Genomic DNA, 15,430 nt, shown 5'->3' with positions numbered 1-15,430 from the left:
CTCTTTATAAATAGACTTAAAGTTGTGACTTTTTCAGCTTCTGGCCCACAAGCTACAGTAGCAAGCATATAAATACTTTAAAATAAAAATATTTATATTTTATTTACTTTAGGGGGTTGAGAATCCCCAGTAGTTTAAATCTAATAAAATGCAACGCAGTAAATATATTTTTACACAATAACGTAATTTCCCATTACTTCTTAAGTTCCTGACAGGTTTGGGGGTTGTGAATAAAAGATGATTTCTTTTTCTCTCCCTATAAAAATATCTTCTGAATTCCATCTTCTGCTTGAATTTGATTGTGTCTGCTCCTGTTGAACTCGGTGAGCATAATGATTGAAATGTCCCATGCTAGAATCCCCCTCTGAGGTGCTGTGATAATAAATCCACCGTGTTTGGGTTGGATTATATTGTGCTGGTTTGGCTCTCTGGGTGGTGAAGCAAAGAAGGCCATATTGGAAATTGTTATTGTAAGGAGCACAAACATGATTTGTGCAGATTTTGTGGAAAACTGTCCAACACAGCACAAGCTCTTTTTGCATCCAGTTAAGTACCCAAAAATATGACAGTGAATAGTAACAAAATTAGCAAATCAGTGTTGCTTCAGGTTTTCATAATAAAAGTACAATATAGTTTGTTGGAAGGATCAATTTTAAGAGGATTCACATAAGCATTCAGTTTAATCTGTAAAGCAGCATGAATCTGCTGTGCTGTGCTTTGAAATGAATTAGTGGTATCTTTGTCAACATGTTATCTTCCTTCTAACATCCATCAAATACACAAAAAAGTTCAATTCAGTTGAATATATATAGAATTCACACTCAAAGTAAGATTTTATGTTATATTGTAAACTCAATAAATTCAACAATTACGGTATCTTTAAGGAAGCCCTTGGTGACAAGTCAGTATAGTCTTGAGGTTATGAATATGTTACAGCTTAATTATAGGTTAACAGTTTATGTTAGGCGGTAAATTGACTTTTTAACGCAGACAAATTGAGTTGATTTTATTGATTAGAGTATTAGAACATTCAGCTTTAATAAAGCATTCACCTCAGGCCTCATCACTTTTAAAACCTCTGTGACATTTTTTTGAAAATAATCTAGATTAGCATGAGATAAAGACACTATGAAAAAAAAGTGATCCTAACATTTCTGAGAATCACTTTAAAGACACTGAAGTAAAAACGTAATCACTCATATGGATCTGCATGTTTACATTCATGTAACGCTTCCTTCTCATGTTTTCATGCTCTTTCTTTACAGTCTCATTTCATACTTCCAATAGAAACACAGAAGCTAAAAGAGGAGATTTGGCAGACTTTAGTTGGCCAGAATTTGGCCTTTTAAAGGAGCCACTCCCATCAGACTAACCATGATTGTAACCCAAACCCACCATCTATCAAACCGCCATGACCACGGGCCGCAGGGAGCAATCAGCCTGAGGGCCGCTGCCTCCTGGAAGACCTCATTCAGAGAAAAAATATTACTTTAGGGAAGTTTAAAAAGCCAGCAGTGACTCCATTACTGCATGTCCTCTTTAATCTTGAATTAATCTTAATCTGTTTAGTTTTGCCTGCTCTGAATTTCCTGATCTTGGAAACTCTCAAAGTACAAACAATGTTGTGGTTGAAGTTGTGGAGTCAATCAAACATCAAGTTACAAAGTTAAAAGATGCTCTCAAAATACATTTTCATGGCCACTTTAAACAAACCGACCAACACATCTTATACCATGGAATGATGATTCAGATTTTCTGAAAAGCATGAAACAAACAGAGACGCAGCTCGCTGGACTCAGACATGATGTCACCGTCTTACTGACCCAGGGGACGCTGCTGGCTCCTGACTCGCATCACATTCAAGAAAATGTGGTCCAAAGGTTTTTAAAATCTGAACAAAAAAATGTTTATTTGCACATAAAACTATATTGTGACTGACTCAGATGTAAGGGGGAATAGTTCACAACGGCACAAAACTCCTTTAGACTGGGTTTTATGTATCAGGATATCTGTTTTAGATTTAGTCAGACAATAGAAGGAGGGCTGCACCTTAATGGATAAACTGATTCTGGCTAAAGAGAACTTTTAAGACAAATCCCTGGTGATGTGTTGGAGTGTTATTGTAGGTAAACTAAAATAACAAGACCCCTCGGTATAGATGCCGTCCAAGTTGCAGTTTGCAGTAAAAATACTTCGACTTTATTTCAGGATGGGGATTCAATACTGTCTCTAATGACATTTAATTGATGATTTTCTTCTTGATACCAATCTGTTTTTCATTTTTAACAAAGACTCACAGCAGTAATTTGTTATATGTGCACTGTTTTGGTCAGGGGGCATCTTGCTGTGTTTTATTCCCGAACATGGTTTGTGACCTTTCAGTCAGCAGACTTGGAGTAAAACATTACGTGATAATAATGAGACACTTTTGTGACCTTTAGTGAACAACGGAAAGGGCAGAGAGAAAAGTATGGAGAGAAAAATGAGAGCTGGACAGTGAAATCCAACTTTGGAGTCTTTTTAGTGCTGCAGGGGGCAGAAAGGGGAAGCTGAATTGTGCGGCTCGCTGAGGTCAACTGGCGTGTTCCATATAAAAACATCTGCTGGCATTTTATAGTCTGAGTTGCATGTTTGTGGTATCACCGATGTCAAGGCTCCCTAATATCACGACCAACCTTTGCTGACTGTTTTCCTTCAAGGAGAACCACACTGTACCTTTTTAATTACAATATAATAACGTGGTATCCCATTGTAGGTATAATTCACATTTATAATATCTTCTGTTAAGCTCAGAGGGAATTAAAATCTCCGTGTTTTTCAAAAATGCACTTTACTAAAACAAAACAAGACAGTCTACAAGCCTGTCTATCATTAGTATTGTGTCGGTTGACCCTTTTGCCACCCTGCTTCACTAACTTCTCCCGCTGGCTGAGAAGGAGGCAGAGACTCAGTTTCAGTTTTCATAGGGGAGACGTGTGGTGGTGAAGCAGCTTTTCCAAACACTTCCACCACGTCTGCAGTCCGTACAGCGTACAGGACAGAGGGAGAAGACAAAGGAGCGTTTTAACAGCTCTCGTACCATCATGAGCGACATCAAGTTGGCTCTGCTGGGCAGCGAGGGAGCTGGGAAAACAGGTGAGACAACTGTTGACACTGTTTTTACTTTAAAGGGTGTCCCACTGCACTGCATTGCTTTACTGATCTTTCTTTTTGTCTGTAAGTTATGGATGGTACACAGCATGAAATGTATGTGTGTCTGTTTGTCTAATATCTGACATACTGCCCATTAAAGGATAAACATAAGTAACAGGATATAGATATTTTAAGTTGGGACAAATAATGGCAGATTTCAGAACATAATATAGAATTATTTAGCTCCCAATCAATAAACAGAAGACAACAATAGTGACTTGTAAATAACCAATTTGGCTTCTAGTCAAGAAGTACATTTTAAACTGATGTAGCGATTTTGACGTGAATGTGTCGATTAAAATTACCAAGAGGATTTCCAAGCTTTAGCTGAGAGTTAATTACATGATCCTTCGCTGCATTTTGTGAGCTACTGCACTGTTATTTGAGCAAGAATATGCAACAGTCAATGCAATTTTTTGTCTTCTTTCCTTTACATTCAGATATTCAATGTGATGAAAAACACTTTTGCGAAAACTGGCAATATTTGCTTTATTCTGCTCACCCACTATACCCTGTACATATTCTGTATTACTGTAAAATAAAAAATGGATTATCTTTTCCATAGCAGTGTGCAGCATAAAGACACATACAATCCTTTGATGACATCTTTGAGCGATGACAAAATTGCAGGGAAATACTGACTCCCTTTTTCTTACTTTCATATTGTCTCCAGCTGTTCTGGTGCGATTCCTGACAAAACGTTTTATTGGAGAGTATGCTTCCAGTGCCAGTACGTAAACACACTCATTAAACCGGTAATGTTGTTATATCACAGAAAGATATATTGTATATGGCTCTCATGGGTTTTCCGCAGTGTTTTAGTTGGCTTCATACTAATTACATTATATCAATTTAATGTGACTCGACAAAACCTCCTTTTCTGCCTGTTTTACATGAGCTTGGAATCAATGATGGCCATATTTTTACCATCACTCAGTATTTATCTTACAGGCTGTGATAGAATTACAGTTTTGCGAAGGGGGGTAGAACATTTCAGTCCATTTTACTTCTGGCCTAAATTAATTAACTTGTTAGCCCCCTCTGAGCGATCATACACCACAGTAAATATTATAATCATTGTTCCACAGTCGGGAAAAACAGGCACCATGCTGTGCTCATTGCCTCTAAGAAAGCTTTGTGCATTTTCATTTACTGCATTTCACTCTCCACTTGTATTAATATTCAGTAGTAAACATTCGATTTATTCTATATTTTTTTTATTGCATTTCTATGCATAATTTTACTTGTTTTTTTCTCTCGTCAGATTCTTTATACCATAAAAGGATGTCCATTGATGGCAGACAGTTAAACTTGGAAATATTTGATTCATGTTCACAGGTAGGAATAGTAGTTATTTTCTTCAGTACCATACAAAATGTACAAGCTATTATCAATCAGTGTTTTAGTTTAAATCTAGTACTTGATGCTGCAGGTGAGCAGACTTTAAAGAATAATATGTGACAGCAAAATATGTTTGTAGTGAGCTCAAGAGTCTTATACAGCAGGATCTCTGCTTCATGCTGTGCTGTACTTAATTTATTGTTTCTTTCAACACCCTCGTGATTTGCTTGTTTTCCCATGTTTTTAACTATTTTTTTAAACATTTTTTAGCAGTAGGTTAGATACATAGAGTCCTAAGAAGTGCGCCATGTTTTAAAATGTTCATAACTTCTCTAGTCAGATGAGCTGATAGACAATATTTATCTCCACATCCATCCACTTTTGCTGTGTCAGAGTGGAGGCAGCACATGTATCCAGGAGGAGCCTGTGAACTGGGCAGATGGATTTGTGGTGGTCTACAACATCAGCGACCGAACGTCCTTCCTCCATGCCAAGAGCGTCCTGCAGCAGATCAAAGAGGCCCGAGAGGAAAGCAGTAAAGGGTGACTGACCATAGTCAGTTGGTAATGAAGCTGAGCTGAGGGATTGACTTTTATGAGCCCCATTCCTGAGATGAATGAGTGTAGGCCTATCAGGGTGAAGATCAGTGTGGTATGCTGTGAGTTAGAGACCGCATTCCAATATGCTGTTAGTGGAGAATCCCACGATGAAGTTCAGTTTTCCTTTGTGGTAACACAGAGTAAATGTGAATGCTTGAATGATGACATTTAGTTTTTTGACTGAACATAACAACAGTGTTAATACACTGGCAGTGAACAAGACAACATTGTGCTTTTTGTGAACATAAGCACAGCCGTTTCCGAGATTCCTGCTGTTCAGATGCTATGGGTACACCATAGAAAGAACTAAGCATTTCAAATCGTTTGTTAACTTTTATAAATTGATTTTGGTCGGTTCATAATGGGCATCACAGCCACTATGAATCCAGACTACCTTATCTACCTTTAACACCTGTTGTGAAACGCTGCTTAATTCCTCTACAGATTGGTGGATGTTCCAGTGTTCTTAGTGGGGAACAAGCAGGACCTGTGCAACGCCCGGCAGGTATGTGAGGAGGAGGGACGGTCCTTGGCTCATGAAGAGTGCTGCCACTTCCAGGAGGTGTCTGCAGCAGAGGACTACTTGGAGATATCAAACCTCTTCACAAAGCTCATTCGTCATGTGATGGATAACCTCAAGCACTGTGCAGGCCGCAGACGATACAGTGGCTCCAAGTCCATGGCCAAACTCATCAATAATGTGTTTGGTAAAAGGCGGAAGTCTGTCTGATGGAGGAACTCAGTGGTTACTAATCAGAATGCATGTAACTAGAAATAATGCTTTTTTTATCAGCTTACATTTTGTACTGGTTATGTATTTCAAAATAATGGCTTTACTGGAATTTAATGACACCTCGCATTTTGGAAAGAATAATATGTAATTTGATTTTATGCACCAGCAGAATGAACAAACAGTGTCCTTTTTAAGGAAATGAAGCCAGAATGAAGCTCTGAAAAATTATGTTGAGATTAAATGTTGCAGTTCAGATGGTGTGAGGACAATTTGCTATACTGATACTTTCACAGCCGTGTTTTTGCAATACAAAAAGAAAGTAATATTTTTCAATTCTAATTGCGATTTCTATATTTCTCAAAAGTCAGAGTAAAATTTTGAATTAAAAAAAAGTCATTCTCTGCCTGTAAAATTTTGTATTACAGCTGGTTTGCTTTGATGTTAAAGTTATAAAACTTACAGTTGCTTTTTTGTTTTTGTTTTTTTATTTTTCCTGATTGGCGGTATACTAATTTACATAAATCTTTTGAATCCAAGCTGTAAATTCAAAACTAGCAAAGATAATTTTGCAGTGCTTTGTTATTTTAGGCATCTCACAACTTTGTAAAAAAGTTGTATTAAAGGCACTTTTACAAACAAATGCTATTGTTGCTTGCAGTTAATTGCTGATTTACAGTAAGCAACATGCTTCTATTTATCAGTGCAGAGAAAATGGAGAAGTTGCATCCAGAGAGACTGAGAAGCACAAGTGAATCTTGCACAACTACTTGAAATACAGCTTACTAGGGTACATTTAAATCTCACGCCAAGATTAAAGTTCAAGATGCCCAAATAACAGTTAAGGTTGAAGATTTACAGAGAACCCCTTCCACTGTTTGCTGAAAGCAAGAGACCATTTGAACCTAAATGGAACCACAGCCTTTTAGTCAGACTGCTGCCCCACGCTGTTAAAAAAAAAAGAAGAAGCAGAAGCCTAGGATTACAAAAAAGTTATAACTAAATCCACAGAAACAAATGATAAACAATATATAAAAGAACTAATTGAAAAACAAACAGCTTCAAAGCATCAACTGAAAAATGAAATGTGACTGATGTTCTGAGATTGGAGCAGATGTTTTTCACAAAGAATTTTAAGTTATGGGAATACTGTAGTAGTTCTGATAAGACAACAAATCCTAATCTTATTTGAAGTGTGGAAAAAAGAGTGTTAAATCCTGCTGTACTAGTTAAAAGCTTGCGATGTCAGTTGACTGTGCATGTACTAATGTCTGTTTGAGTAAACAGTATGTTTTGGCTAAAGACAAATTTACAGTGCAAGAGAAAGAAATCTATTGATGTTTGCACCCATAACTACTTTATTCACAAACAGTTCGAACTCACCACTTATTCTTAATCTTTCTTTTCTGTCATTTAGATTTCCAAATGTTATCTATATTCCCATTTCCTTTAGATTTAATTGTCAGTCAGTCATCACAGTTGATTAACTGTGTTGATTTCCCAAGGTAATAATAATCTTATTTCTAAACAGAGAATGGTAGTGTAATTGTTATAAAAATGCATTTTTAATGTAAACCACGCAACTTAAAGAAGCCCTTCACTTGGTCCACTAGATGGAGACTAAGGACCAAGTAAATTCCAGGGTACCACAAGGAAAAACTGCCTCCTCACTCAGTAATAATATAGGAAAAGATGTGCCTCTGTGGCAAGGTGAACACTGAGTGAAACTGCGGAACTGATCAAGCTGATCGGTGATCTATTTTGCGTAAGATCGACAAGCCTTTGGAGGAGCCCTCGTTCATTCATAGGAAGTTTGTCCCTCTTCGCTTCCCCCCGACACTCGGCGAAAAAGTTTTTTTATGTGAAGACCAACCTGCGGACAGAAAATGATCAGTTCCAAGAGGTAAGGCGCGTTTGCGGAGTTTTCTAACAGCAGCCGTCACTTTGGACACATGTTTTATTTGCATGTCTATCACTCTAGTCGTTCTTATTTGCGGTTTTCTTCCGTTAGAGGAAACGTTTGTGCAACTTCACATTTGGTTGCCATGACAACGTGTGCCATTACGTGTGCTACCTAAAAGCACAGCCGCTTTTCAAATTTTCTGCGTTGTTTAACGTTTTAATAAGACTAGTTTAATTTCTTGTGACGGTACAAGATAGTCAGCGACAGCTTATAGTTGGTGAATGATCTCTGTCCTGTTTTTTCATGAGATGTCAGGCATTTTGTAGACGTTAATTAGCTCTCTAACATAGCTAGCTCATGTGGTTAATTAGCTAATTCACGTTATAGGAGTTAGCTTATATGAAGGCTCAGTGCTTAAAATTATCCAACGGTCTTCGTAAAAATTAACAATAAAAACAACAGGTAATTTACATATAGAACACCTACTCCTATTTTAAACAGATAAATTGTAGTTTAGGTTACCCTACGTGTCTTGTTTTAACAGTTAAAACGCAAACTAGCTTGGCATGAACTATTAATAACCGCCGCTGTGGACATTTGTGTACTTAGATATGGATGTGCTGAGTTTTCTGTCATTGAAAAATATTTTATTTGCTCTTGTTTCTGCAGTGGCCTACATTTTCCTAGATGTCTGCCCTCCTAGCTTCCCAAGGCTGAGCCCAGCAAGGGCAGAGATTAGCTTTAACCAGGATTAAACCAATGAGAAAATTTGAATTTGTTGGCCCTTATCTCCTAGCAACATGTGGAGTGCCCTGAGCAAATTGCAGAATTTGATCTTTTGCTTCCTTTTGGCAAAGCATGTTTTCTTGCCAATAGACACTTATCAAACATGACCATTGAAGACAGCAGGCATTCTTGGAGGGGCCTTTAAATTACTTGTTTATAGGGAAACTGCATTACTTGTTTGCAGCATAGAAACAGCTACTTCAAGCTACACCTTTTTTGTCAGTCCTTAGTCCATCAGCTGTCAGGTACAGTATATTTTTACAGCTCTTTAGTAAGTCTGTTGTAGGCTTTAATGGTTTAATGTTGATGTGCTCTCGGTATATTACATTTAGACCACAAGCTTTGATAATCTCCCTGCATAATATTTGGATTCACTCCATAACTTAGTGAAGTAGACGGGATATTTGCATTCTAAACATGCAATTTCTTGCCTCATCAGGTAATGTAATTCCACGCTTCATTAGGACTGTGAAGTTTATCATTTGTCATCAAAGCCAAGCTGTCAATAAATGATTAAGTTTCACATGAGTAAAATGTAATATTGGGGCGCAAGCAAAACGGATAGCAGTGTACATTTTAATTGCAGTTAGTAAGATTCGGATTTTGTTTGTTTTTCAAGCTGTATTTCACCAGCTGCTTGTAACAGCTAAAGGCAATGTGACTGAATTCAAACCTAATTTATTCTAGTATTTATGCAATTAAAGTAAGTAAACTTTGAAAGACCCTGAGCAATAACTGATAGCTGAATGTGTAATATCTTGATTGGTGGGTTGAGATTGAAAAGTGGTGACTGTTTTTTTGACATTGTATTTTCAACAGCATATTCCATTCCTCTCAGAGATGCAATGAATCATGGAAATCAATTGTTCTACTGTGCAGTGGAACTTATTTATACCATTAGGGGTTCAAATAATGGTTATTTCCATTATTGATTGATAACAGGTTGAAATTAATGAATAAGTAATTAATAGGTCAACTGTTTAGTCTAGGAAATGTTAAAAATAATGATAAATGTCTATCACTTCCCACAGCTGAAGGTGATATGTTTACATATCTATTGTTTAGAGTTTAGAGACAATGAAGGCATAGAGAGGAAATGTATATATATATATATATATATATATATATATATATATATATATATATATATATATATATATATATATATATATATATATAAAAAAACATTGAGTTAAGACAAGCAAGTTTAAGCGTAGAAAAGTTTCAGAGGATCAGAGCCTTACCCTTACCTTACCTTACCCTTGTATGTACCTGTTCTCTTTGTTCCAGCATGACATTGATTTTGCATGCTTATTTCTTGCACAATATATCTCATTTGACATTTCCAGTCATTAGGTGCTATGTATATTTATTCACTCAGTAGTGTAAATAAGCAGAAATTGCTGTCTGACAGAATGATGGAGAGGTGAGGCAAGTATGGACTTGACCTGTGATGAACTGTCGGCTCTAATTACTTCTGCTGAAACTGGAGATGAGGCAAACTGAATGTAAAAGGTGGACCTTAGTCTGCGTCTTCTTGGAGATGGGGTGTGTACTGATGTTTGCTTATCTTTCGGAGTTCCTGTGGCTGAACAAAGGCCGTTTTGTCATTTCTTGACCTAGTTAACAAGTCTGTATTTATTCTTGGGTCAGTCCTTTATGTAGAGATGAAAAAAAGAGATTTCTATGCAGAGTTTTGTAGTGCTGACTTAATCAAGTCAAGAAAAAGGAGAAGTAGTCTAGACTTGGTCCTTCAGGGAAGTTTTAAAATTTCACAGCATAAGTGCTAATGTACAGGTACCTGGACAGAAAATGTAGCCGTAATGAAAAGCATTTTAGGTGCACAAGTGCCACAGGGGTGCCATTCTTACCCACTACCACTGTGTATTTCCAGCAATTTGGTCATGCAACAAACACAAGTGGACATGTTTTGCAAGCCACTACATAATCATATCTTTGTCACTCCATTAGCAGTTCTTGAGTGTTTGTCAGGAGCAACTCTTCCAAAAAGTGGTTGGATTTGGGGGAAATAGAAGGATCTTCCTGCCTGTTATAGTCTGCCCTCTTGGTGTGTTTCCTTACAGGTGGTAAAAAAGAAGTTGAAGCTTTTTTTTTTATCATTTGACAGAAGAAGCACAGGTACTTTTATTTATCTTTGCTGAATGCAATATTTATTGTGTGCATTTTGACCCTGTCTGGCCATTTTTGCTTGTGTTGTTTGTATGAAGCCTTTTGAGACCTCAGTTAGTACTAAGATAAAAAACAGAGTCAAGTAAGTAATCTATTTTGTGTTTTGAACAGCAGTTTGAATTGCTGTTTAAAAAAAAAAACAGGTCTAGAGATTGCAGATAAGCACTCCAGCCTTAAAGCAATTCAAGACCTATGTCTGTTAGGTCAGACTTCTCACCTGAACCTGACCTTGATATCTTATTTCCATTGTATCAGAGATCTGGGGCCAAGAACCAGACGCCGCTGTATGGGAGACACCTGAGGTGCACGAGACCTTTCTCCAGTCACCTCAAGTCCTCAGTGATACACTCATCACATGCCTCTGTCTTCCACAAATGAGCTATGATTGAGGTGATTGGAATTTCCAGAGGCTGTCACAATCGTTTTGATTTGAAAATAGACAGGAGATAATGGGAGAGACAGGCCTGTTATGAGAGGCCTGTCAGGGCTAAAATAATGCATCAGAGTGAAGAGGTTAAAGACACCGCTTCCTTGTTAATAATTAATTGCTGTGCGTGTGGTGGATCCACTTCATCGCTCCCAGTCATCACTTGATAATTGCTTTACATTTAATTTGGCTTTAGAGACTGTTTTTCAAGCAGAGTAAATTGTGCTTAAAGTGAATATGAGCTCAGACAGAGACAGCAGTTTGGTCATAAACCAGTAATAAAAAAAAAGTGACAAGTTAGACTTGGAGAAGTAAAGTTTCAGTGATTCTGTGCAGTACTTGAAAAGTAAACTCATGGCAGTAGCTTAATGAGCTTAAATGGTAAATTAAGCTTCAGTTAAAATGTTTTGTCCATCTTGTGACACTTTGTTGAAACTAGCACTTATGATTCCTAGTATTAGAGAATATTTGTGTCACTGTATCACTGCAAATGTAGTGCATTTGGGTTGTACACGCTTGGTTGTCCAGTATTGATTAAGCTCTAATGGTTAGAAATGATGGTAAACTGGGTCATGAAAGAATGAGAGAACTGTCTAATTTATTGGTTGACAAGGAGATGTTTAGTTGATTAATCTTAAGGTTGAGCTTGGGCTGTTAGTAATTAATGTAAGAAGATGGTCACAAATGTGGCATCACAGCAATATTAAAAAACATGTGTTGGTCCTTAATGAGCAGATGTTAAGAAGTCCGTCTTTATGACTCCATTCATCTGCAGTAACAGCCATAGTAGAAAAAACAATTCCACAGATTTTTCTATTAAAATAATTAATTGAATAGCCAAATAAGTGTAGTTATTTCTCAGTTAAGAACTTGTTTTGTCTATTACATGCCTATCATGCTATAGCTTGGCTAATTCAGACAGTTAATGACCTCCTCCTTCTTTCATCCGCAGATGAACCTGATGTCCGCGCGGACCAGTAAGGAAACATTGAAGAGGGATGTGCTTGATATACGTCTGGAAAATGACACAGACCTCAGGGTATGGAGAGCTTCTATACATGATTCCCCCACAGTCCTATTATGTGGTTACCCATGAGCAAGTTCCACATATACATAGTCACTGGTGACCTCTATAGTCCACTCCATGTGCACCAGTCGAGGACCAAACTCCGCTTTGCTGTTGTATAGCCCTCCTCCATTGGGGAATTTGTCTGGTCCCTTTGCCAAATCCGAAGTAGCTAGTGCTCAGTCTTGCATGCACACAGATAATAATCAAGTTAATTAGACCTGAGATTGAATGAACTGCAGCAGCAACTTAATCATTTGTAACTTGATTAAAAATACTATATTCTGCAGCTCTAGAGACTGGAAAACTTTTAGTGTCTTTTTTAAGAGAGCTTTGAATTACGATGTACTTCAGAATTCAGGTCTTGAGTTAAGACATAATGTTTTTGAAAAACAATAGTGAAATGATCCTAGAGCCTTAACAAAAGCTCAGGGGAAATCCTCTGCTGTATATGACTGACAGTGTGACGGTGTATATTACAAATGTATTATTTTTTCCTTTCCTTTTTTTATCCCCATAGGAAATTTATGAATTTGGAATGAAACTGGGTCAAGGTAGCTTTGGAGTTGTTTATGAAGCCACCCACATTGAGACACAGACTAAATGGGCTATTAAGGAGGTTTGCAGACCAGCGGTGAGTGTATTTGGCATCCCTCTTGGAATGCCTTTCTAATGTAATAAAAAGTTGCTTTCATAAGAGAGCTTCGTGTTTGTAGAGAAACAAATGCTTCGATTTGACTTTCTGTCACATCAGGCAGGAAGTTCGAAAGTTGTGATGGTGGATAACGAAATAGAAATTCTCAAACAAGTGAATCATGCTCACATAATACATCTTCAGGCAGTCTATCGCACAGCTACGGTAAGCACTGCTGTCCTTCAAACTGAAAATGCAAAGTAAGCATAATTAAGTGAGTGGGTGAGTGTAACATGCCATAATCTCCTATTACTATATGCATCTGCATAAATGTTACTGATGAGCACACAAATGAACTGTATACTAAGATGCATTTCTCTTCTTGTTTCTAGATGATTTATTTGGTTACTGAGCTGTGCAAAGGAGGTGACCTGAGGCAGCTGTTGCAGCGAAAAAAGTTCTTCACAGAGGATGAGACAAGAAATATAATCTGCAGTTTAGCTGATGCTGTTGTCTACCTTCATAAAAGAGGTAATGTAATTTTACAGACTGACATTGTAAGTGTTGAAAATGATCTTAGCTACATTAATTATACTCTAGTGTGCAACATATTGTACAGGATTATATTTTAGTCTAAAACAGAGTTCAGACTGTCCTTTAAATAAAGTGTGCTTCAGCTAATTTGTAATAATGTCATACTGCCATTATTATATTCAAATTGTGTTGCCCTCAATGATGTGAGATTTCTTGCCATTATGGCTTTCAGTCATTATGGAAATGGAGCTTATTTTGATAAAATAACAATAATGAATAGCTGGCAGGAAAAAGACATAATAAACATTTTAATTAAATTGGTTTTATTTGGAAATTCTGCTTCCCCTTTTAATAGTAAAGTCTTTGGTTAGAGGTAATTTAGGACACTGCTTGGCAATGAGGTATCATTACATGTGGCTAATGACTAATTTACAACAAGCCAGGGAGCAACACTGATTAACAGGTGTTTTTACATGGAAAGTCCCTCCGTGCTGGTTTACCTCACCACTACAAAGACTAATGATACTAAGGAGAAAGTGCTGGCTTTGAATAAGGTATCCAGAACCCTTTTGTCAAGTGACAGCCTCTGTGCCCATATTTCTTCAGGTTTTCTCAGATTATCAATTTTTTTCCTATCTTCTGTCAGTCTCAGCTACCAGTTGCCACATTCAGCTGTTAGTCATAGCTGTACTTAGGCTCAGCAGAGGTTTTAAGTTATAATGCAAGTACAAGTGCTGGGAACAATTTACTATATTCATGTAACTATTACCACTGCACATTCAGAAGCTGTAATAAATTGTACTATTTCTCAGTGAGTTCCTTAAAGGATGATTACTGAAACTAAATGCAACAAAATTATATTGGCAAATAAACCATCATTTTTTCTAATTAATATTTTATTAAATAACCAGACATATAGAAGACAAACTAATGTAATTTCAAATTGCTAACTCATGTTTAAAGTGTGCGTAATTATTGAATTCTGAATATGAAATTGAGAGTTCAGCTGCCCCAAGCTGTTCAGAGGAATTACTGTGCAAAAAACATCTTAAATGGAAAATGGAAACAGAATCTTTTCAGGTGTTTGTTTTGTTTACACCAGTTGGTCTAACTTGCCTTTCACACACCATCAACACTGCTGCATTGTATAATTGGTTGCTTCAAACAGTGCAGCAAAAACGACTGCCCTGGGCAAATTGTATTTTTCCTCCTGCCTTCCCACACTCTTCCAAGTTTTGTTAACGAGGCCCTTCAGCCTGGTCTACTACTAGAAAGCAAAGTAAACAGATCATTGTGTTAGTGTGTACGAAACATAGCCTATACTTGTGACTGACCTTAGCAAATCATTTTACACTTAAGTCTTTTTTCAGTTGTTCAACTCTGACTCCAATCCTTGGTATACAGCAATCTGCCACAACATTAAAACCACTGCTGAGTGAAGTCTATAATGTTGCTTATGTCCTTACAAAGAAATGTTCTGCTGGGAAAACGTGGGTCTTGGCATTCATGTGAATGTTAGTTTGACATGTACTACCCACCTAGACATTGTTGCAGACCAAGAATACACCCCCACGGCATCGGCGCTTCCCCCAGTAGGACAGTGTGCTCTGCCACGCTGGAAAAATTCTTTAGGAACGGCTCGAAGAATACGACAAAGAGCCAAATACATTGATTCGGCCTCCAAATTTCCCAGATCCCCAACAAAATGCACTTCAACAACCTCATCTATGGAGGCACCATCCTGTATCCCACAGGGCTAAGAGGAGTCACCGCTAATGTCCTGGTGACAGACACCACAAGAGACCGCTAGACGTCCTATGTGTAGGCCCTGATTAGTCAGAGCTTTTTTAACATCAAGAGTGGGACTCACATCAGGCAAGTACTTTTAATATTGTGGCTGATCGGCATATAAATTTAAGACAAGAAACCAAAATATGTTGAAAACATAAAACACCCTTATTTTATAAGGATGCTATGATTTTCATCAAGTGACTTTTCAAAACATGGCCATGTTCCACTGGCTCAGTC

At 37.4% G+C, this 15,430-nt stretch overlaps 2 protein-coding genes across 4 annotated transcripts in view; both read left to right on the top strand.

Annotated features, from left to right (window-relative positions):
* Nucleotides 1-2,697: 2,697 nt before the first annotated feature.
* On the top strand, nt 2,698-6,505 carry rerglb (RERG/RAS-like b). The gene is made up of 5 exons (XM_023291026.3): nt 2,698-3,135; nt 3,866-3,922; nt 4,457-4,530; nt 4,927-5,075; nt 5,577-6,505. The coding sequence occupies exons 1-5, from the start codon at nt 3,084-3,086 to the stop codon at nt 5,860-5,862; spliced, it is 618 nt and encodes a 205-aa protein (XP_023146794.2). The 5' UTR covers nt 2,698-3,083; the 3' UTR covers nt 5,863-6,505.
* A 1,050-nt stretch (nt 6,506-7,555) lies between these two features.
* The window catches only part of stk33 (serine/threonine kinase 33), a 31,981-nt gene continuing 24,106 nt past the window's right edge, over nt 7,556-15,430 (top strand). Inside the window, exons 1-6 of one of the 3 annotated variants that reach the window (XM_055009331.1) lie at nt 7,556-7,765; nt 10,997-11,131; nt 12,121-12,207; nt 12,755-12,868; nt 12,989-13,093; nt 13,261-13,399. In XM_055009331.1, coding sequence (XP_054865306.1) covers nt 11,123-11,131; nt 12,121-12,207; nt 12,755-12,868; nt 12,989-13,093; nt 13,261-13,399 — 454 coding nt within the window. In that variant the 5' untranslated portion in view covers nt 7,556-7,765; nt 10,997-11,122. The remainder of the gene's footprint in view (nt 7,766-10,996; nt 11,132-12,120; nt 12,208-12,754; nt 12,869-12,988; nt 13,094-13,260; nt 13,400-15,430) is intronic. The other 2 variants (XR_008601210.1, XR_008601211.1) reach the window with 2 other exon arrangements.

The sequence above is a fragment of the Amphiprion ocellaris genome, chromosome 1 (assembly GCF_022539595.1).
Source record: "Amphiprion ocellaris isolate individual 3 ecotype Okinawa chromosome 1, ASM2253959v1, whole genome shotgun sequence".
NCBI classification, from domain to species: Eukaryota; Metazoa; Chordata; class Actinopteri; family Pomacentridae; genus Amphiprion; species Amphiprion ocellaris.
Note: the sequence above shows the minus strand (reverse complement) of the source record. Positions and strands in the feature narration are given on the sequence as shown.